General features: G+C 42.0%; 2 protein-coding genes across 2 annotated transcripts; both read right to left on the bottom strand.

Moving 5' to 3' along the window:
* Window positions 1-1,236: 1,236 nt before the first annotated feature.
* Window positions 1,237-7,002, bottom strand: LOC142934125 (N-acetyllactosaminide alpha-1,3-galactosyltransferase-like). Its single transcript, XM_076078545.1, has 5 exons — window positions 6,986-7,002; window positions 4,555-4,629; window positions 4,355-4,450; window positions 2,830-2,967; window positions 1,237-1,921 (listed from the first exon to the last, which is right to left on the bottom strand). Exons 1-5 carry the CDS (start codon window positions 7,000-7,002, stop codon window positions 1,237-1,239), a joined length of 1,011 nt encoding a protein of 336 aa, XP_075934660.1.
* A 5,000-nt stretch (window positions 7,003-12,002) lies between these two features.
* LOC142934124 (N-acetyllactosaminide alpha-1,3-galactosyltransferase-like) lies at window positions 12,003-21,129 on the bottom strand. The gene is made up of 3 exons (XM_076078544.1): window positions 21,038-21,129; window positions 13,616-13,753; window positions 12,003-12,687 (listed from the first exon to the last, which is right to left on the bottom strand). Exons 1-3 carry the CDS (start codon window positions 21,127-21,129, stop codon window positions 12,003-12,005), a joined length of 915 nt encoding a protein of 304 aa, XP_075934659.1.
* Window positions 21,130-24,053: the final 2,924 nt, after the last annotated feature.

The following is a 24,053-nucleotide window of genomic DNA, read 5'->3' as shown; positions in this document are numbered from 1 at the left end:
ATACAGAATGTACATCAAGACCGCTCGAAGATCTGTCTCCGAGTCTCTGGTATTTATACTAAGTAAACAACATGCAGTGGGCTGGCACAGGGTAACACACACACACATTTTGCGTTTCACACAGGCGTCTACATATCTGGACACTTTAAAAATTTGTTCTATTAAACGGTCACTTTATTGTAAATCATGGTCGCAAATCAGCCCTGCTGATTGATGCTTTCTACAAGTTTATTATCATTCTTATTCAGGACAAACAGCTGAAGTGTTCTTTCGGTAGTCAACTGCTTCTTAATAGACTAAACATTTGCTGAAGACGCCTGGTGTCCCAGATAGTTCACACAAGGACACAGGCCTTAAACACTACAGAGGACATGAGCCTCTGTTAAATGTATAACATTCCTTAATCATTTAAACGCTTACTAATTAGTCATTTAGATTTTTTAACAGATTCAATGGCCTGTACCACTTAGAATGAGCAGTCTATATCCCCATGTACTGTATATAGGAAGTTGATGGAGGGACATGACTTTTTTCATTGGTTTTTGGACTACGGTTTGAAGCCTCGAGTTTGCCATCTTAGTTTTTTGTTTTCACCAATTTGTTTTTTTGGTACCAGAAGTGACATGAGAGGGTGGAGTGAAGTACAACTGAATGCTGAATAAGATATTTTCAGGCAAACCAATTTACACAATTACCTTTCATGAACTAAAAACGTACTGTGAAAGGGTTAAAGTCGAAACATGGACAACTCCCAGACCAGACAACGCCGTGGTAGCAATGTCACTCACAAGATAGCCATACCCTCTTCTGTCGTCTTTTTTACTGTAAACGGGACCATAATTGACTAAATGAACATCATGCTGCATTGAAGAAGACTTGAAAAAATGTTCTCATAAACTTCTATACAACCGTATTTCTTTTTCTCAACCAGAGGAACTGCCCAGGTGGTAGTAGATAGTAGTATTGCTCAGATAGATATAAAACATGATACATCACTTGGTTTAATATATATTTGAACAACATTACATATGAACAAATCTGAATTTACAGGTACAATTATTTTGCTTAAAAACATTTACTGAAGACATCTTTAAAATATTTAATAACTAAAATTTGACATGTCTTTTGTCAGCATAATCCTTGTTACACATTCTTATACACAAAAACAACCATTCATATTTACATGAGTTGGATTTTCAGAAAAAGGCAGAAAGGAAGTTGTTTCTTCTCGCCACTCTACCGAGTACGAAGTGTGTCATAATGTTTTGGAGCCCATATTAGGCGGATGACTTTTATGTCCCTTTCGTCATTCATACCCGGGTTCCAGCAGTACTCGGGTGAGACCAGCCTGTTTGGTTTGTGAAGCCAAAAGTACTTGTTTAGATGACTCTCATCATGCCACAAAGCCTCCACATTGTTTAGTTTGTCCTCCATGATACCCAGAAAGCAGTAATCTGCCAAATCCTTCACATTTTCACACAAGCCTCCAAAGATAGCAGCATGGTAGTAGTAATCTCCGGTTTCCATATATGCTTTGGATTTGGGGTTTCTGTCATAGGGGAACTTATCCTTTGGAACATTAAAATACCCCGCATGTAGTAAAGCCACAGAATCCCCCAGAGCCTCTGAGCCAAATCTTCCCTTAAACTCCTGATCCACATCAAAGCAGAAGACATAATTGCAGTGGGGACGAATCTCTGATTCTATGGCCTCTGATATAGTTTTCATGCGCATCATAGAGATGTCCTGCCACCTGGAGTGCTTTTCCACCTGGATAACCTTCAGGCTTCGCCGAGGACCAAGCTCGATGACCGGCACCTTATCTGCTTGATCCGTGAACACGTAATATGTCACTTTTAATCCCAACATAAAATGTTTTTCTGCAGAGGTAATGAAAGTTCCGAGGTAGGCATCTAGGTACCTTAGGTAGAGACGGAGAGATAAACAATTATTATGATTAGAAAAACATAACAAAAAATTACCAGAATACACGGTTATGTTTTCTATGTCAATATTCAGGCTGTTCTCATCCACCATTCGGACTTCGTACATAATTCGTAAATGATGCGCCGTAATTCTCGGGTGTCCGAATTTATTTGTCACGTAGCTTGCGTACTTCAGTAATGGCACTTCCTTAGTTACTTTAACCCGAACGATGATATTTTCCTAAACCTAACTCAGTCGTTGTTCTGCCTAAACCTAACTACGTTGTTTCCCGTGAAGACGGACGTTTATTTTGAAGACTGTATGCATGTAACATGTGTTGCTAGCTTTAGTTGGAAAACGCACATTTTTTTTTTCGTAAGATAACATACATTTTTTGAGACAACTGTTATATGTGCTCACGTTTGCTGATCTTTTATTTCAACACTACGGTCATTACTTTGAGCTTGAACTCAACCTCAGTTGTCCTCCATCCCTCTATTTCTGCAGGTTTGCTGTCATGTGTGTTACATTTCCATGATGGTTTTCGTATTGAAATGCACTATTGTTAGACAACAATGTTGTGGAAAAAAAGGGAAATGACGAATTGAATGTGAAGTAAAACGTTAAAAAAAAAAAATCAAGCATCACACCTCTACTACCATCCATGTTTAGTAAGGCTTAATGCCACACAATACAGTGTCTTCTCACACTGTTTCCTTCTTTTCTTTACAGTTTGTTATTCAGTCCCAACTGACCTAGCTGTATCTTGTTCATGTGGATTCAGGATTTCTTTATCTCCACTCAGGTTTGTAATAAGTGTTCATAATACCAAGTGCTACGAGATTCGGACTCAAATGCTAGTGTAGAAGTGCTGGTATTTTCACGATCACAGGAGAAACATACTTTCCCACAGCGAACACGGTGAGGGCCACAGATGACTGGCTTTGGATGTGTTTTTGGTCGAAAAGATTGGGGTCAAACATCCCTTCCCAGATGATAGGAGCTTTCCAGGATGTGATTGTTTGAACCTGTGGTCTTGCCCTGAAATATAAAATGAAAACAAAGATATATGTTAAACAGCCATATGGGGAGGAGATTTCAAACTGCTGCTTCTCACAAAGCAAGCAGACTTCTCCTGATCTTCTGCCCAGAAGGATCTTGAAAGCCAGTCCGGAAAGTACACTACAGCTGCTGGGCGTCCCACTTCTCAGAGCAGAGCGCCTTTATGGATCTATCAGGGAAAACGAGGGGAGGCGGAACAGCATAAATGAATGGTAGTGTGTAAATTCACGAAAACATACGGTCCTAACTTAAACCAGTGTTGCCAACTTTGCGACTTTCTAGCTAAATCTGGCGACTTTCCAGATCCTCTTGGCGACTTTTTTTTTTTGTCAAAAGCTACTAGCGACAAATATAGCGACTTTTCTGGTGTTTTGGAGATTCTGACGTGAAAGCACGTGTTGTTCTGCAGTCACTGTCCTCAACGAGCAGCGGGTGCTGCCGTGAGCCCCTCCGCCGTCCCAAACCACTCACAGGCGATCAGTCTCACAGTAACCTCGCGGAGCAGTCCCAGCTGCAGTCAGAGCAGAGAGGAGACGCACACTCTCCGCGTCCAGACTGCAAATGAATCGCGCATGCGCAAAGCCGCCGCTGATCCCGCCCTGGCTTGCATAGTGGGATGTGGATGTAAATGTCTTTTAAAAATGAGAAACTCCTGTGTATACGGACTGACAATGCCTCCGTTATGACGGGGATTAACAATGGGGTACATAAAAAGTGATGGCCTATTTCAATGGCAAAATAAAAAAGAATGAACAGAAGAAAGTTCATTTGTTCTAAACATATTTAGGGTGTTTTTTTACTCACTTTTTACAGTTATGCAAATTGGTGACTTTTAGGACAGCCAATAGCTACTTTACTTACTGAGGAGTTGGCAACACTGTATGTAAACCTTTTGATAAATGCAAACTGTTTTATTCACAGCGGGGGCTTGCCTCCTTTACCCTGCCTGATTTACATCCCACTTCAGGCCTGTGTTGGTGGGGCCTTACAACTCCTGGCTGAACAGATCTTTTTCAAGGTGCACAAACATCCGGATTACCTGCTCTTTGTTCTTTGGGACCACTGCCAAATATAACTGATAGCAAAACTGCCAAAATACAGATAGCACATTAAAGGAGTCTATCACCTATTTTAGCGTGTTTACCCACGTTTACGAAGGAAGAAATCAAGACGTTGTAAAGTATTTTTGGTTTTGTCATCTCAAATGTTATATGTGTAAATATTAATCACAGATCTTATTGTTGTGCAGTTATCATTTGCATCAATCTCTCTATGACAGCCGTTGGGCTATGTGTGTGGCAATGCCCTTCAGATACATTTCCTTCATTTCTCAGTCTTTGCAGACAAAACTAAAGAGATCTCTTACCCAAAGTTAAGTGTGTTGTCTAAATTGATGCTCTGTCTCAGCAATTTTCCATTGGCCACCGGCAGGTAGTCTGCAGGGACGATGATCTTCATGAGACTAGAAGGAAATCCTTTTTAGTGACTCTTGAAAATTAATCAAATAGGCTGGAATATGTGCTCATATAGGTCTTTAAGAGCAATAATGATGACTATTTTACTCACCTCAAAAATAAAGTCACGCTGACAACAAGCAACAAAAAACAGCAGGAGATTGCGCCACTCCTTGCCTTGAGGCCACTAAAACAATGCAAAAGCAAAAAAATAAAAAAAGAACAAGTGCTGAAGAACATGGTGAAAGTAATGTTAAGTCTTGTGAGAAACTCTGGTCTTTGATGTTACTAAAAAATATTTACCTTAAAACTCGTACTTTATTGTACATACCTTCTATGTGTTGTGGGAGGGCTATTCTACAGTTTTTATTATCTCCTTATCCAATTTTCCCAATTAAAAAAAAAAAAAACTGAGGAAAAAATAATTTTGATGGATGCAGCAAATTTAAAAGTTAAATTAGGAAAAACACCGTATGTCCAGAAACGATGTCCCCGGTCGCTCTGAATAATCCTCAGGCCTTACAAGGGAAACCGATCCTTTAATTAATAATTAATGTTTTATTGTCAGTCGTTGTAATGAAATGTACAAATATTTAATATTTGTTTATTAATTGGAAATAATTCCATCACCAGATAATAAAAGCAAATTGAAACATGAGACACATACCTTACAACTGAGAAAATCTTCCGCTTCATTTTTCTTGCAAACAAACTCTTGCAGGAGGTGAAGGTATCTGCTGGCTGGTGAGTAAAAGGATACCTTAAATACAAATCAAACATACTGCCATTCTACGCTGCAGTTAAACCAGGAAAAGCATTCCTTACCAACTGTCACTCTAAACCAATAGGGTGAAGTGTGATGGCACAGATCTCGCTCTGGGTTCTACAGCTTGTATCAGGGAGGTGATTAAAAAGGGAGGGGCTCCTTTGAAAAGGCTCAGGTTGGAACTGTAAGGTAATGTAAGGTCATAACTCTAGCTTCCTCATTGACTTCCCTTTAATCTAACTCATAAAAATGAATTGTTGAAGTATTGTTAACTGCGGTCAAGTCAGCCTCAATTTTCAAAAACAAGGTCAAGACAACCCCCACGTTGTTTCACGGTATGTTTATATACTAGGCATTACGGTTAGAGAGTGTAAGAAGTGACTTCAAAATAAGAGCAATGTTCCAAAAATTAGAGCAATGTTCAATAAGCCAGTTAATCAGAAAGGGCTTTAATTAGGAAATTCTAGATCAGAATCTCCTGATATTCTCTGACACTCCGGGGTTGTCTGCTCTCATTTTGAAGTGAAATTAATCTTTGACGATTGGCTGTTTCTTCGTAATTCTAACCTGAATTTAGAGGGAAGATAGCTCATATGAGATTTTAAATGCTATCGATGCCAAGTAAAATTACTCACCTAATGGCATCTTGAAGTTTCGAAATTTGAGAGGATGTGCACAATGTATCATTTTGAAATCAAATGGCTCATTGGAAATGTATTCTTTATTGATACGTTTGACCAAGTATTCACACCATTGGAAGTCCATTTTTTTAGCTGAAATACAGTACAATACAATATTTGGTTGAATTCATTATTTCTTCAAAACAACGTGGGGGTTGTCTTGACTGTGTTTTTTTAAATTGGAAGCTGGCTTGACCGAAAAAAACCAACACATTATTTTTCTCATTCTGTCCATTGCAGCAGCCCGACATGTCTGACATTGTCCATTTTGGCTCCTGTCTCATTAAAGACTCAGATTTGGAACAAAGTTTAAGTTGTTTCATCTGGGACTGAAACGAGTGTGTGGATTTTGGGCGAAGGCAGGGTTCATACCTGAAACACAGAGAAACAGCTCTCTTCTAAGAGGGCAGAGTTAAGTCAGTAGGCGTAACAGTCATCAATTGGCCTAAGCTGTTTGATACGCCTGGTTAACGTTGTAAATGGAAACGAAACAAAAAATGCTACAAACTACTTTGCCAGCTTTAGGCAACAAAGGTACTTCTTTAGGCTCCGATCACACTGAGAAAACATTGCAACAGGCAAAATAGCTGTGGGGTTCGTGCGCAACCAGCCGATCAAATGTAAATAATGGGGGGAAAATGTATCCAATGTAGACATCGAGCTCTTGCTGTTGCTCTGCTGTTGAATGAGGAGGGGGAAAATGAAAAAGTCCATCGTAATTAAATATAGTTTATATCAATGTCTATTGTAGCGTGAGCGGCTCCTGCCCCGTTTCTAGGCGGGGAAGTCTTTCGCACCTAACACGGTGGTTACTCCGTCGGCTGTCCCACCTGCGAGGATATGCGTTCCTCCTTGAGGTGTTGGAACAATACCTTCGGCCTTTTATCTCACCCCGTAGCTAAATAGTTAGGATTTCGGAATTAATTGTCTTCTTGAAAGTCTTTTACGGCTAATGCCGTAGGCGCTCTCAATGGGATGTAACCCTAACACCCTGTATGTAATAGTTATATACATCGTCTATACTTTACTATTGCCTATTGTGAACATTCTCACCATTTTATGACTAACACTGCAAAGTCTTCACCCAGGGAACTTACCTGAAGCTCCTCTGCATGTTTCGGTCGTCACATCTTATCGCACCGTTAACGGACAGGGGAAGAGGGTTACATTGTTCTAAAGGACCAGAGTACTTTGTTTTGCTTCAGACACTTACAAAATGTAAGGCTGTGTTTTTATTGAAGTTTTTCACACAAGATTCACAAACAACAATTTCAATTCAATGAAACAGTTACAGTGGCTACAATAACAAATTTTAACACTCCTATTTTAATAAGCTCTCTTCTTTATCAGCTTTCACTGATTTTGCTATGAGGTCCACTAGTTGGGGGAGAAGCCCCCCCTTTTTTCTTCTCTCTGCTGTTCTGCTCTCCTCCTGTCAGTGCAGGCTCTCAGTCAGCTCTCTGACATTCCTACTTTTATGGAGGGTCTATCTTTCCTTTTTATGCTGTCCTCTGATAGCAAAAGGGTCTTCTGTCCTCTAAGTGAGTAAGACAGAAAAAGGGTCTTATTTTGGGTAACTAAAAGGGTCTTATTTTAGCCATCTCTGAGGGGGTAAGACCCTTAAAGGGTCTTCCGTTCCCTTTAGAGTGGGTAAGAAGTCTATCCCATTCTCTGGGTGGGGGAGAAGCCCAAATCTCACAGTTTTCTGCTTCTTTTTATGCTGATCTAAGGCTGGCACCTCCTTCATTTCATGTGCCACTCACACATGAGTCCTCCTCTCTCTAGAGCTGACACAGAATGTACTGGTTGAAACTGGTTTGATCCTGTTCGAACCAGAAGCACTGTATAAGGCTCAAGTGACTATGTTACACAACGTGTCTAACTCTAAACTGTTTATATGTTGAATCACATCTATCATAAAATAAAACAAGTTATATTATGATGGTTATAAAAGGTCTAAACATGCTATATGTTGTGCTGGTTATACTTTGAAATCAAAAGGGTTACAGGTTATAATCGTTATACTTTTATACTTTTCTACGATCTTTCTACACTATTTACCAGCATCAAGCAGAACAGTTATTACCCCAGGGGCGTAAATATTCACAGTCACTACTGATCACGGCTGACTGCATTGTGAACAGGACGCCTTTCGCAAAACACTGAATTGCCTCACAAGAAAAGCCAGATTCTAGAATTAACTATTAGATTTGTAAGTCTTCAAAAAAAAAACAAGAAAGAAAACACTCTGACACATTCAGCCATTTACACAAAATCACACTGAACTGAACGCAGAAACTACAAGCAGCACATTTCTCAGTTGTGAAACAAACAAATCCATCCTGCTTTTGTGATGTTATTAAACTGAAAGGACAAAATCCTTCACACAGACATGTGTGGGCAACAAACGCAACTTCAATATTAAAGTTTCTGCAAAACCCAGGATTACACTCAGTGGGAGAGGAACCACATTATAGGCAACACATGAATCTGCCTGTTACAGACTTTGCCTCCATTACTTTAATAGTTGTATTTTGATGTGCAGCCCTGTCTCCTTAGGGACCAATCACATTGAGACGCGTCGCGAGAAACATTTTCCAGGCAGGTTTTTTTTAGACATGCACGCCATGTATACAGCAGTTCAGATAGAGAGGTTCCTCTCTAGAGGTTTCAATCAGATAGAGAGGTTCCTCTCTTGAGGTTTCAATCAGATAGAGAGGTTCCTCTCTATCAGATAAAGAGGTTCCTCTCTATCTGATAGAGAGGTTTCTGAGAAAATGTCAGGTTGTGAGAGGATTACATGCAATGCATTCCAGCAGTGCATTCATAAATGAAAACACTTGGTCGCCACTTCCTCAAACGCTGAAGAAAGAAAGAAGTCATCTGTAGTTTGGGCACTAATTAAAGTAAGTCAGTGGCGGAACATAGTTACGACGGGCCCCAGAGCACAGGAGTAACTAGTTATTCATTTCATGAAAAGTTTTTTATAATATTTTTAATAAGCTTTGCTTAATATAGGTTTGTAATAAGTATATTATTTTGTTTTAGATTGTGACTGACAATTTTACCAAAACAAAGCCCCCCCCAAAAAACATGATAAAGATATGTTTTCTTTTTCAAAGGTTTATAGCAAATGGTAGCGCTTCAATGTAACGAAAGGTTGTTGTTTTTTTAACACAAGGATATTTCCGAGGTGATTATCTGATTTACCTGCAAGGGCCCATTCTCCGCCCAGGGCCTGCTGTCTCTATGGGTCCCCCCCAGCGTCCCTCCAGCGTGTTCTGCGTCTTCCCCGGCGTCTCTTCCCAGTTGGACGTGCCTGGAAAACCTCCAGTGGGAGGCGTCCAGGAGGCATCCTAATTAGATGCCCGAACCACCTCAGCTGACTCCTTTCGACGCGAAGGAGTAGCGGCTCGACTCCAAGCTCCCTCCTGATGACCGAGCTCCTTACCCTATCTCTAAGGCTGAGCCCGGCCACCCTACGGAGGAAACTCATTTTGGACACTTGTAGCCGCGACCTTGTCCTTTCGGTCACGACCCAGAGTTGGTGACCATAGGTGAGGGTAGGAACATAGACCGACCAGTAAATTGAGAGCTTAGCCTTCCGGCTCAGCTCCCTCTTCACCAAGACGGTCCGCTGCAGCGCCTGCTTTACTGCTGCAGCCGCACCGATCCGCCTGTCGATCTCCCGCTCCATCTTACCCTCACTCGTGAACAAGACCCCGAGATACTTGAACTCCTTCGCTTGAGGTAGGCACTCCGTCCCCACCTGGAGGGAGCAATCCACCGGTTTCCGGCAGAGCACCATGGCCTCAGATTTGGAGGTGCTGTACTGACTGATGAGTCGCCAACTCAATTTCGTTGTATGTTTTTACAATGACAATAAACATCCTTATCCTTTTTACGACCACTAGCCTCCACTTTGAAACAATGGCTATCTCTAAGATGCATTGCAAACACCCACTAATACAGGCAATATTATCATAATGCTTTTAAGAAAATAAGTTATGTAATGGAATTTCCTGCCGTCCCATATACGATCATGACAGGTTTGTTTTTAAATACTTACATTTAAAACCAATACAGGTTTTAAATACCTAGACTGTGTGCACTCTAAACAATTTCACTGTAAAATGATGTTAACTTACTGGCAGCAGGGACACCAGTAATTTACATTTTTTTACGGTCAAGCAACCGTAATTTACTTTTACGGTATCTTACCGTATACTGGATTACATTATGTGATAGTAGGATAACTGTGTTTTACGGTGATTTTACGGAATATACCAGAATATTACCATTTATTTACAAAGGGTAATACAACCCAATACTTTTGTATTTAATTCCCAACAAATAAAATAATTACAATAGACATTCAATACATATTTTTTGCAGTTTAATACATGTTCTCAAGACAAATAATAAAGGGACATTTGTATTACATCACAAAACTCACAATGTACTGCATGTTTAGAAGAAAACAAAGTCATAAAATCTTTAATGACCGGCTTAACTGAACTCATGAGGATAATATATATATATATATCACTGATATGAATGGCATACCACTCTGATTCTGTTAGAAAAATTCACTCGAGACTGGTGTAAAAATCATTAATCACAGGACATTCATTCTTTGCAAAGAAGGAGACAGAGTTGATTCACATACAGAATGTACATCAAGACCGCTCGAAGATCTGTCTCCGAGTCTCTGGTATTTATACTAAGTAAACAACATGCAGTGGGCTGGCACAGGGTAACACACACACATTTTGCGTTTCACACAGGCGTCTACGTATCTGGACACTTTAACAATTCGTTCTAGTACAAAGGTCACTTTCTCGTAAATCATGGTCGCAAATCAGCCCTGCGTAGGTATTGATGCTCACAAGTTTATTATCATTCTTATTCTTATGTTAAATGTATAACATTCCTTAATCATTTAAACGCATACTAATTAGTAATTTCGATTTTTTTTTTTTCCCAACAGATTCAATGGCCTGTACCAAGGCAAGGCAAGGCAAGTATATTTGTATAGCACATTTCAACAACAAGGTAATTCAAAGTGCTTCACATAAAACCATTAAAAGCATCAAAACATAAGGCAAAAGAGATTTAAAAAACAATTAAGAACATACATTGAAACAATAAAAACAGTCATTGAAACACTCTAACCCGGCCTCCCTGAGGTCTTATTTAGCGTGGGACTCCAACCCCGCCTCGGGACTCTAACCCGGACAATTGGACGCGGGACTCTAACCCCGTCTAGACGCGGGACTCCAACCCCGTCTAGACGCGGGACTCCAACCCCGTCTCGGGACTCTAACCCGGCTCTAACCCGACTCTATAGACTGCACTTAGAATGAGCAGTCTATATCCCTATGTACTGTATATAGGAAGTTGATGGAGGGACATGACTTTTTTCATTGGTTTTTGGACTACGGTTTGAAGCCTCGAGTTTGCCATCTTGGTTTTTTGTTTTCACCAATTTGTTTTTTTGGTACCAGAAGTGACATGAGAGGGTGGAGTGAAGTACAACTGAATGCTGAATAAGATATTTTCAGGCAAACCAATTTACACAATTACCTTTCATGAACTAAAAACGTACTGTGAAAGGGTTAAAGTCGAAACATGGACAACTCCCAGACCAGACAACGCCGTGGTAGCAATGTCACTCACAAGATAGCCATACCCTCTTCTGTCGTCTTTTTTACTGTAAACGGGACCATAATTGACTAAATGAACATCATGCTGCATTGAAGAAGACTTGAAAAAATGTTCTCATAAACTTCTATACAACCGTATTTCTTTTTCTCAACCAGAGGAACTGCCCAGGTGGTAGTAGATAGTAGTATTGCTCAGATAGATATAAAACATGATACATCACTTGGTTTAATATATATTTGAACAACATTACATATGAACAAATCTGAATTTACAGGTACAATTATTTTGCTTAAAAACATTTACTGAAGACATCTTTAAAATATTTAATAACTAAAATTTGACATGTCTTTTGTCAGCATAATCCTTGTTACACATTCTTATACACAAAAACAACCATTCATATTTACATGAGTTGGATTTTCAGGAAAGTTGTTTCTTCTCGCCACTCTACCGAGTACGAAGTGTGTCATAATGTTTTGGAGCCCATATTAGGCGGGTGACGTTTATGTCCCTTTTCTCAATGATAACCGGGTCCCAGCAGTACTCGGGTGAGACCAGCCTGCTTGGTTTGTGAAGCCAAAAGTACTTGTTTAGATGACTCTCATCATGCCACAAAGCCTCCACATTGTTTAGTTTGTCCTCCATGATACTCAGAAAGCAGTAATCTGCCAAATCCTTCACATTTTCACACAAGCCTCCAAAGATAGCAGCATGGTAGTAGTAATCTCCGGTTTCCATATATGCTTTGGATTTGGGGTTTCTGTCATAGGTGAACTTATCCTTTGGAAGTTTGTAATACCACGCGTGTAGTAAAGCCACAGAATCCCCCAGAGCCTCTGAGCCAAATCTTCCCTTAAACTCCTGATCCACATCAAAGCAGAAGACATAATTGCAGTGGGGACGAATCTCTGATTCTATGGCCTCTGATATAGTTTTCATGCGCATCATAGAGATGTCCTGCCACCTGGAGTGCTTTTCCACCTGGATAACCTTCAGGCTTCGCCGAGGACCAAGCTCGATGACCGGCACCTTATCTGCTTGATCCGTGAACACGTAATATGTCACTTTTAATCCCAACATAAAATGTTTTTCTGCAGAGGTAATGAAAGTTCCGAGGTAGGCATCTAGGTACCTTAGGTAGAGACGGAGAGATAAACAATTATTATGATTAGAAAAACATGACAAAAAATTGCCAGAATACACGGTTATGTTTTTTATGTCAATATTCAGGCTGTTCTCATCCACCATTCGGACTTCGTACATAATTCGTAAATGATGCGCCGTAATTCTCGGGTGTCCGAATTTATTTGTCACGTAGCTTGCGTACTTCAGTAATGGCACTTCCTTAGTTACTTTAACCCGAACGACGATATTTTCCTAAACCTAACTCAGTAGTTGTTCAACCTAAACCTAACTACGTTGTTTCCCGTGAAGACGGACATTTATTTTGAAGACTGTATGCATGTAACATGTGTTGCTAGCTGTAGTAGGAAAACGCACACATTTTTTTTTTCGTAAGATAACATACATTTTTTGAGACAACTGTTATATGTGCTCACGTTTGCTGATCTTTTATTTCAACACTACGGTCATTACTTTGAGCTTGAACTCAACCTCAGTTGTCCTCCATCCCTCTATTTCTGCAGGTTTGCTGTCATGTGTGTTACATTTCCATGATGGTTTCGTATTGAAATGCACTATTGTCAGACAACAATGTTGTGGAAAAAAAGGGAAAAAAGTGGCATGACGTATTGAATGTGAAGTAAAACGTTTAAAAAAAATTATCATGCATCGCACCTCTACTACCATCCATGTTTAGTAAGGCTTAATGCCACACAATACAGTGTCTTCTCACACTGTTTCCTTCCTTCCTTTACAGTTTGTTATTCAGTCCCAACTGACCTAGCTGTATCTTGTTCATGTGGATTCAGGGTTTCTTTATCTCCACTCAGGTTTGTAATAAGTGGAGTGCTACGAATCTCGTACCAAGTGCTACGAGATTCGGACTCAAATGCTAGTGTAGAAGTGCTGGTATTTTCACGATCACAGGAGAAACATACCTTCCCACAGCAAACACGGTGAGGGCCACAGATGACTGGCTTTGGATGTGTTTTTGGTCGAAAAGATTGGGGTCAAACATCCCTTCCCAGATGATAGGAGCTTTCCAGGATGTGATTGTTTGAACCTGTGGTCTTGCCCTGAAATAGAAAATGAAAACAAAGATATATGTTAAACAGCCATATGGGGAGGAGATTTAAAACTGCTGCTTCTCACAAAGCAAGCAGACTTCTCCCGATCTTCTGCCCCATACTTCACTGTAACCTGGCTTGAAAGCCAGTCCGGATAGTACACTACAGCTGCTGGGCGTCCCACTTCTCAGAGCAGAGCGCCTTTATGGATCTATCAGGGAAAACGAGGGGAGGCGGAACAGCATAAATGAATGGTAGTGTGTAAATTCACGAAAACATACGGTCCTCACTTAAACCAGTGTTGCCAACTTTGCGACTTTCTAGCTAAATCTGGCGACTTTCCAGATCCTCTTGGCGACTTTTTTTTTTGTCAAAAGCTACTAGCGACAAATCTAGCGACTTTTCTGGTGTTTTGGAGATTCTGACGTGAAAGCACGTGTCGTTCTGCAGTCACTGTCCTCAACGAGCAGCGGGTGCTGCCGTGAGCCCCTCCGCCGTCCCAAACCACTCACAGGCGATCAGTCTCACAGTAACCTCACGGAGCAGTCCCAGCTGCAGTCAGAGCAGAGAGGAGACGCACACTCTCCGCGTCCAGACTGCAAATGAATCGCGCATGTGTGACACCCACCAATGTGCTTTCACATGTGAATTGGTGTGTTTTGGGTTATGTAAAGCCAATATAGTTTAGAGTGAGCATTGTATATGGTAGAAATATAATCATTTGATAAAGGACTGACGTGCTTTCACTGTGTATGGAGTGTGCATTCCACCCTGTGGCCAGCAGGGGGCAGGGTGGTGCTTTTTGCTTTGATTTGGGCAGGCGTTACGGCAGTAGAGTTAGACTACAACGGCGCGATGCTGTTTCCTCATTCTGACGAGCAGGCGAGATGAACAGACGTGAAATTGCCCTGTGTCATTTGTGTGTCCTGTTTACAGGTGGGTGAGGAAGAATTGAATACTGAATGAGTCGGTTTAGATAAGCCTATTGTTAGCGGCTAGGTAGCTAGGAGATGGATGTCTGAATATATATGTGTTTGTGTGGGTGTCTAGCTTGATTGTCCGTTGTGCTGTGTTAGCGAAAATGGCGCGAAAGTATTGTTTGTGGCTCAGTGAACATTTCGTGTAATATTGTCTAAGACTGTTAAAATGTGTTTACCATATGTTTTGCACCTTGTGTTTTTTGGTAAATAAATCCTCAATTCTGACGAGCAGGCGAGATGAACAGACGTGAAATTGCCCTGTGTCATTTGTGTGTCCTGTTTACAGAAACTTATCATCTGGCTATTTGGTACCAATCCTGGTACCTGTAACAGATTTTTGGGGGCTCGTCCGGGATCGGCACCACCGGAAGGCTGGCAGCTGATCCAGTGAAAGATGAAATTTGGGACCAGAGCTGAGCTGATGCTGCAATCCATGAAAAGCTGTGGGAGCAAAGAGACGGATGTGGGCGTAGACTGGTGAACTGAAGCAGAGACGAAGTTGTTGGACTGTGGAACCGCACGTGAGGGTAAAGAAAAGAGCTATGATGTCAGACAGTGAGAGGAAGAGCCTAGTGTGGGACATTAGGAAGAGCCTACTCACTTTGTCAGCGGATGAACTCTTTCAAATTGCCAAAATGGTGGGTCCAGAGCCAGACAAGGACCAGTCTGTGCCAGAAGAGGGAGATCTCGAGGGTTGCTTCGAACACATCAGCTCTTTCATGAACAGTCAGCGTCTTCTTGAGTTAGAGGACAAAGGTATGGTGGATTTGTTGATGTTGAAGGACACTGTTGATAATGTTGTTAAGTGTCAGGACGGGGTAGTATTTGACATAACTGTTAATGATGATGCCAATGTTCATGACACAGTCACTAATGACCAACCCACTGACACTACTCATGCTCCAACTAGTTCAGCTAGGTCAACTCACTTTAGTGACACAGACAATACAACTGCAGTGAATACAAACCAAACTGTTCCAGTAGTTGAAAACACCAGTGATGCTATGGCTAGTTCAGTGGGGCCATCTCAATCCCAACCGACAAAGCCGAGGCTATAGTGAGCTGCATGTCCACCACAAAGCCCAGCATACAGCATGGACGCCTGAGAGTAGGCCAACATGACATTGTCATTCCCGCTGGCCAGGTCGCCTGGATAAAGTGCAGAGTTCCATCCAACATGGATCCATCTGACCGCCTTGTCTTGTTTGAACCAGATGAAGACAGCGTATCATTAGAACAGCTAGATGTGGGTGAAGGCTTGCTTGAAGTCCAAAACCAGAAGCGACCATATTTGGCTGTGCCAGTAGGGAACAATACAAAACATGACATCACCCTGCCACGAAAGACAGCTCTGGGTAATATTCAACCAATCGCTAAAGTAGTTGAAACTTACTCACCTGACCAGGACTCAAAAGACCACTCAAAACAGAACGTGACAATCAACAGTGCCACTGCTCCATCTACTGGTGAAAGCCCATCATTGTGGCACCCATCAGTTAATACCAGCCACCTGGAAGAGGAACAGCGAGAGGCAGTAAAGAAAATGTTATATGAGGAGTCAGCAGCTTTCGCACAAGATGGTGACGATATCGGCTGTATTCCGAGTCTGCAAATGTCGCTCAATCTCAAAGATGATATTCCTGTTCAGAGGGCATACTCCTCTGTGCCAAAGCCACTACTCAGGGAAGTCAAGGAGTACGTCCAGGACCTTCTGGCAAAGGGATGGATAGTGAAATCCAAGTCTCCTTACTCTGCCCCCATGGTGTGCGTTCGAAAAAAAGACGGAACGTTACGCCTCTGCATAGACTATCGTCTGTTAAACCAAAAGACTGTTGCTGATCGACATCCACTACCCAGGATCCAAGACTTGACTGACACCCTTGGTGGTTATTCCTGGTTCAGCATCTTGGACCAGGGAAAAGCCTACCATCAGGGTTTTATCGACCAGAAATCCAGACATCTCACGGCTTTTATCACGCCCTGGGGCCTCTACGAGTCGGTGCGTATTCCCTTTGGCCTTTCTAATGCGCCTGCAGCCTTTCAGAGGAGTATGGAGGAGATGCTTGGCTCCCTTAGGGACGAGTACTGCATTCCATATCTCGATGACGTCCTCTGTTATGCAAGGTCTTTTGAAGAGCATGTTGAGGGAGTCCGCAAGGTCCTACAGGCCCTTCAGCGTCATGGAGTAAAACTAAGGCCCGAGAAATGTGAACTCTTCCAGCGTGAGGTCCGTTACGTGGGACGACTGATATCTGTGGAAGGAGTGAAAATTGACCCAAAAGACCTGGAAGCGGTGCTGTTGCTCAAAACCAATGGGTGATATCAGAAGGGTCCTTGGTTTCCTAAGCTACTACCGATCCTACATTCAGGATTTCTCACGGATTGCAAAGCCTCTTTACGAGTTGCTGCAGGTGAAACATGGAATGACAGGGACTCCAAAACACAGAGGGAAATCCAAGGGACCCCAACTGTCCTCTAGGGCCCCTGTGGAATGGTCGAAAGAACATCAAGCAACACTAGAGCGACTCGTGGACATGCTCACAAGCCCACCTGTGTTGGCATACCCGGACTTCAACTTACCGTTCGTACTGCATACTGACGCATCAGAGCAGGGCCTCGGAGCTATCCTTTACCAGCAGCAAGATGGGAAGTTGAGGGCCATTGGTTATGGATCGAGAACTTTGACACCGGCTGAGAAAAATTACAATCTACACAGTGGGAAGCTGGAATTTCTTGCCTTGAAATGGGCAGTGTGCGAGAATTTCAGGGATTACCTGTACTATGCCCCGCATTTCACGATCTATACAGACAACAACCCCCTCACCTACATCATGAGCACAGCAAAGCTAAATGCTGTTGGACATCGTTGGGTAGGAGAACTCAGTGATTTCCAATTTGATGTGAAGTACCGGCCTGGGAAGGTTAACATAGATGCAGATACATTGTCTCGCATCCCGCTGGATATGGAGAAATACATCACAACCTGCACTGAGGAGCTATCCCAAGATGTTGTGTGTACGACCTGGGAGGGAAACAAAGCAGCTCAGAGAAAGGATGTTGCCTGGATCGCTGCCTTGCATATCGCTTCTCTTAACACAAGCCAAGAGCCGCGTACACTCCTGCCAACAATAAGTCACGATGAGCTTGTTCGAGCACAGGGAGAAGACCCCACCATCGGAGAGGTCGTGAGGCTCAAGGAGACAAGCGCAGTCCCTACTGATGAGACACGGAAAGCAACAAATCTACTCACCAGAAAACTCTTACACGAGTGGAACAAACTACACCTGGAAAATGGGCTCCTGTACAGACGGACTGATGAAAGACAGCAGCTTGTCCTGCCTGCAAAATACAAGCATGTGGCATTGAAACATCTTCACGACGAGATGGGGCATGTGGGAACTGAGAGAGTGATCCACTTGGCTAGGGAACGGTTTTATTGGCCTTACATGAAGAGAGAGATAGAGGACTATGTCACAAGAAAGTGCCCATGTATAAAACAAAAAAAACCTGTCACCCACACGCGTGCCCCCATGGGTAGTATAACCACTAGCTCCCCCCTAGAGCTGGTATGTGTCGACTACTTGCATCTTGAGACCAGTAGAGGAGGCTACCAATACATTCTAGTGGTAGTTGATCATTTCACACGATTTGCCCAAGCATACGCTACAAAGAACAAATCCGGACGGACTGCGGCAGAGCGCATATATAATGACTTCATACCCAGGTTTGGTTACCCATCGAAACTGCACCACGATCAGGGTCGTGAGTTTGAGAACGAGTTGTTTCGGACGCTTCAGAAGCTGTCAGGGGTTGGTCATTCCAGAACGTCGCCATACCACCCACAAGGCAACCCAGCTGAGAGGTTTAACCGCACCCTATTGCAGATGTTGCGAACGCTGGCAGACAAGGAGAAAGAGCGCTGGAAGGACCATCTCCCACAAATTGTACATGCGTACAATTGTACCCGACACGAGTCCACTGGCTACTCGCCCTACTATTTGCTTTACGGCCATCATCCACGCCTGCCAATCGATCTTTTATTTGGCCGGATGGGGGAGACAGACTTAGTCTCACCCAAGGGATATGCAGAAAAGTGGGCAAAGAGAATGTCTGATGCTTATCAGATTGCAAATGAGAACAGCAAGAAGTCAAGTGCTAGAGGCAAGTCCTATTATGACAACAAGATGAAAGGAGCAGTCCTGCAGCCCGGAGACAGAGTGCTGGTAAGGAATCTCAACGAGCGAGGAGGGCCCGGAAAGCTAAGATCCTACTGGGAGAAGGCAATATACATAGTCAAGGAACAGGTATCTGAAAATCCTGTGTACGTTGTCTATCCAGAGGCTGGAGATAAGCTGAAAAGGAGAACTCTACATCGCAACCTGTTGTTACCTGTGAGCGACCTACCTGTTGAAACTCCTCTTTGTCCGGAGAAGTCAGCACCTGAGACACGACAGAGGAAAAGGCTGGCAAGAGTCAGTGATTTGGAGGAACAGACAGATAAGAGTGACAACTCAGACGATTCAGAGGATGAACAGAGCACTGGAGGCTATTGGCTACGAATACCAATGAGCAGAACACAACAGAGAGGTTCAGTCCAAGTGCCTGAAAGACCTGGTTCAATCCAGAGAGGATCAGCCCAAGGATCTGTAAGAGATGAAACCTTGGGTGAGAATGAATACTTACCTGATCCAGTTTCAGCACCTGCAAGAGACGAGGAAAGACATACAGAAAGAACGCATGAAAATGCACACTTACCTTGGTCAGTCCAAACAGAAGCAGGAAATGGACACGAAGAGAGACCAGTGACTCCACCTCCAGCAAACATACACACAGAGATTAGGCGATCTGCTAGGGAAAGAAGGCCGAGGAACATGTTGACCTATGACACACTTGGCCAGCCTTCATTACAACCGAACCCTACAGTTAACACAGTCGGGGCATACAGTGCATCTTACTTACCATTATGGGGTACACCATACCATTTCCCACTGACATACCAACCTGCAGCGTACATGCCACCAACATACATGCCATACATTACACCTGTTTACGGATTTTAAAGGGAGTTTCTGATGTGGAGAGAAATTGTGAGTTATATGTATTTTGATGTTAGTTTGGAACTTTTGAATTTTTGGAAATGTCAGGAGCCATTTTTTTACTTTGTCGGGGAGTGTGTGACACCCACCAATGTGCTTTCACATGTGAATTGGTGTGTTTTGGGTTATGTAAAGCCAATATAGTTTAGAGTGAGCATTGTATATGGTAGAAATATAATCATTTGATAAAGGACTGACGTGCTTTCACTGTGTATGGAGTGTGCATTCCACCCTGTGGCCAGCAGGGGGCAGGGTGGTGCTTTTTGCTTTGATTTGGGCAGGCGTTACGACAGTAGAGTTAGACTACAACGGCGCGATGCTGTTTCCTCATTCTGACGAGCAGGCGAGATGAACAGACGTGAAATTGCTCTGTGTCATTTGTGTGTCCTGTTTACAGAAACTTATCATCTGGCTATTTGGTACCAATCCTGGTACCTGTAACACATGCACAAAGCCGCCGCTGATCCCGCCCTGGCTTGCATAGTGGGATGTGGATGTAAATGTCTTTTAAAAATGAGAAACTCCTGTGTATACGGACTGACAATGCCTCCGTTATGACGGGGATTAACAATGGGGTACATAAAAAGTGATGGCCTATTTCAATGGCAAAATAAAAAAGAATGAACAGAAGAAAGTTCATTTGTTCTAAACATATTTAGGGTGTTTTTTACTCACTTTTTACAGTTATGCAAATTGGTGACTTTTAGGACAGCCAATAGCTACTTTACTTACTGAGGAGTTGGCAACACTGTATGTAAACCTTTTGATGAATGCAAACTGTTTTATTCACAGCGGGGGCTTGCCTCCTTTACCCTGCCTGATTTACATCCCACTTCAGGCCTGTGTTGGTGGGGCCTTACAACTCCTGGCTGAACAGATCTTTTCCAAGGTGCACAAACATCCGGATTGCCTGCTCTTTGTTCTTTGGGACCATGAACTGCCAAAATACAGATAGCACATTAAAGGAGTCTATCACCTATTTTTAGCGTGTTTACCCACGTTTACGAAGGAAGAAATCAAGACGTTGTAAAGTATTTTTGGTTTTGTCATCTCAAATGTTATATGTGTAAATATTAATCACAGATCTTATTGTTGTGCAGTTATCATTTGCATCAATCTCTCTATGACAGCCGTTGGGCTATGTGTGTGGCAATGCCCTTCAGATACATTTCCTTCATTTCTCAGTCTTTGCAGACAAAACTAAAGAGATCTCTTACCCAAAGTTAAGTGTGTTGTTTAAATTGATGCTCTGTCTCAGCAATTTTCCATTGGCCACCGGCAGGTAGTCCGCAGGGACGCTGATCTTCATGAGACTAGAAGGAAATCCTTTTTAGTGACTCTTGAAAATTAATCAAATAGGCTGGAATATGTGCTCATATAGGTCTTTAAGAGCAATAATGATGACTATTTTACTCACCTCAAAAATAAAGTCACGCTGACAGCAAGCAACATAAAACAGCAGGAGATTGCGCCACTCCTTGCCTTGAGGCCACTAAAACAATGCAAAAGCAAAAAAATAAAAAGAGAACAAGTGCTGAAGAACATGGTGAAAGTAATGTTAAGTCTTGTGAGAAACTCTGGTCTTTGATGTTACTAAAAAATATTTACCTTAAAACTCGTACTTTATTGTACATACCTTCTAAGTGTTGTGGGAGGGCTATTCTACAGTTTTTATTATCTCCTTATCCAATTTTCCCAATTAAAAAAAAAAAAAACTGGGGAAAAAATAATTTTGATGGATACAGCAAATTTAAAAGTTAAATTAGGAAAAACACTATCTCCAGAAACGATGTCCCCGGTCGCTCTGAATAATCCTCAGGCCTTACAAGGGAAACTGATCCTTTAATTAATAATTAATGTTTTATTGTCAGTCGTTGTAATGAAATGTACCAATATTTAATATTTGTTTATTAATTGGAAATAATTCCATCACCAGATAATAAAAGCAAATTGAAACATGAGACACATACCTTACAACTGAGAAAATCTTCCGCTTCATTTTTCTTGCAAACAAACTCTTGCAGGAGGTGAAGGTATCTGCTGGCTGGTGAGTAAAAGGATACCTTAAATACAAATCAAACATACTCCCATTCTACGGTGCAGTTAAACCAGGAAAAGCATTCCTTACCAACTGTCACTCTAAACCAATAGGGTGAAGTGTGATGGCACAGATCTCCCTCTGGGTTCTACAGCTTGTATCAGGGAGGTGATTAAAAAGGGAGGGGCTCCTTTGAAAAGGCTCAGGTTGGAACTGTAAGGTAATGTAAGGTCATAACTCTAGCTTCCTCATTGACTCATCCCTTTAATCTAACTCATAAAAATGAATTGTTGAAGTATTGTTGTTAACTGCGGTCAAGTCAGCCTCAATTTTCAAAAACAAGGTCAAGACAACCCCCACGTTGTTTCACGGTATGTTTATATACTAGGCATTACGGTTAGAGAGTGTAAGAAGTGACTTCAAAATAAGAGCAATGTTCCAAAAATTAGAGCAATGTTCAATAAGCCAGTTAATCAGAAAGGGCTTTAATTAGGAAATTCTAGATCAGAATCTCCTGATATTCTCTGACACTCCGGGGTTGTCTGCTCTCATTTTGAAGTGAAATTAATCTTTGACGATTGGCTGTTTCTTCGTAATTCTAACCTGAATTTAGAGGGAAGATAGCTCATATGAGATTTTAAATGCTATCGATGCCAAGTAAAATTACTCACCTAATGGCATCTTGAAGTTTCGAAATTTGAGAGGATGTACACAATGTATCATTTTGAAATCAAATGGCTCATTGGAAATGTATTCTTTATTGATACGTTTTTACCAAGTATTCACACCATTGGAAGTCCATTTTTTTAGCTGAAATACAGTACAATACAATATTTGGTTGAATTCATTATTTCTTCAAAACAACGTGGGGGTTGTCTTGACTGTGTTTTTTTAAATTGGAAGCTGGCTTGACCGAAAAAAACCAACACATTATTTTTCTCATTCTGTCCATTGCAGCAGCCCGACATGTCTGACATTGTCCATTTTGGCTCCTGTCTCATTAAAGACTCAGATTTGGAACAAAGTTTAAGTTGTTTCATCTGGGACTGAAACGAGTGTGTGGATTTTGGGCGAAGGCAGGGTTCATACCTGAAACACAGAGAAACAGCTCTCTTCTAAGAGGGCAGAGTTAAGTCAGTAGGCGTAACAGTCATCAATTGACCTAAGCTGTTTGATACGCCTGGTTAACGTTGTAAATGGAAACGAAACAAAAAATGCTACAAACTACTTTGCCAGCTTTAGGCAACAAAGGTACTTCTTTAGGCTCCGATCACACTGAGAAAACATTGCAACAGGCAAAATAGCTGTGGGGTTCGTGCGCAACCAGCCGATCAAATGTAAATAACGGGGGGAAAATGTATCCAATGTAGACATCGAGCTCTTGCTGTTGCTCTGCTGTTGAATGAGGGGGAAAATGAAAAAGTCCATCGTAATTAAATATAGTTTATATCAATGTCTATTGTAGCGTGAGCGGCTCCTGCCCCGTTTCTAGGCGGGGAAGTCTTTCGCACCTAACACGGTGGTTACTCCGTCGGCTGTCCCACCTGCGAGGATATGCGTTCCTCCTTGAGGTGTTGGAACAATACCTTCGGCCTTTTATCTCACCCCGTAGCTAAATAGTTAGGATTTCGGAATTAATTGTCTTCTTGAAAGTCTTTTACGGCTAATGCCCTAGGCGCTCTCAATGGGATGTAACCCTAACACCCTGTATGTAATAGTTATGTACATCGTCTATACTTTACTATTGCCTATTGTGAACATTCTCACCATTTTATGACTAACACTGCAAAGTCTTCACCCAGGGAACTTACCTGAAGCTCCTCTGCATGTTTCAGTCGTCACATCTTATCGCACCGTTAACGGACAGGGGAAGAGGGTTACATTGTTCTAAAGGACCAGAGTACTTTGTTTTGCTTCAGACACTTACAAAATGTAAGGCTGTGTTTTTATTGAAGTTTTTCACACAAGATTCACAAACAACAATTTCAATTCAATGAAACAGTTACAGTGGCTACAAGAACTAATTTTAACACTCCTATTTTAATAAGCTCTCTTCTTTATCAGCTTTCACTGATTTTGCTATGAGGTCCACTAGTTGGGGGAGAAGCCCCCCCTTTTTTCTTCTCTCTGCTGTTCTGCTCTCCTCCTGTCAGTGCAGGCTCTCAGTCAGCTCTCTGACATTCCTACTTTTATGG

This window comes from Anarhichas minor, unplaced genomic scaffold, assembly GCF_050575085.1.
Source record: "Anarhichas minor isolate MPS153535 unplaced genomic scaffold, ASM5057508v1 ptg000067l, whole genome shotgun sequence".
In the NCBI taxonomy this organism is placed as follows: domain Eukaryota; kingdom Metazoa; phylum Chordata; class Actinopteri; order Perciformes; family Anarhichadidae; genus Anarhichas; species Anarhichas minor.
Note: the sequence above shows the minus strand (reverse complement) of the source record. Positions and strands in the feature narration are given on the sequence as shown.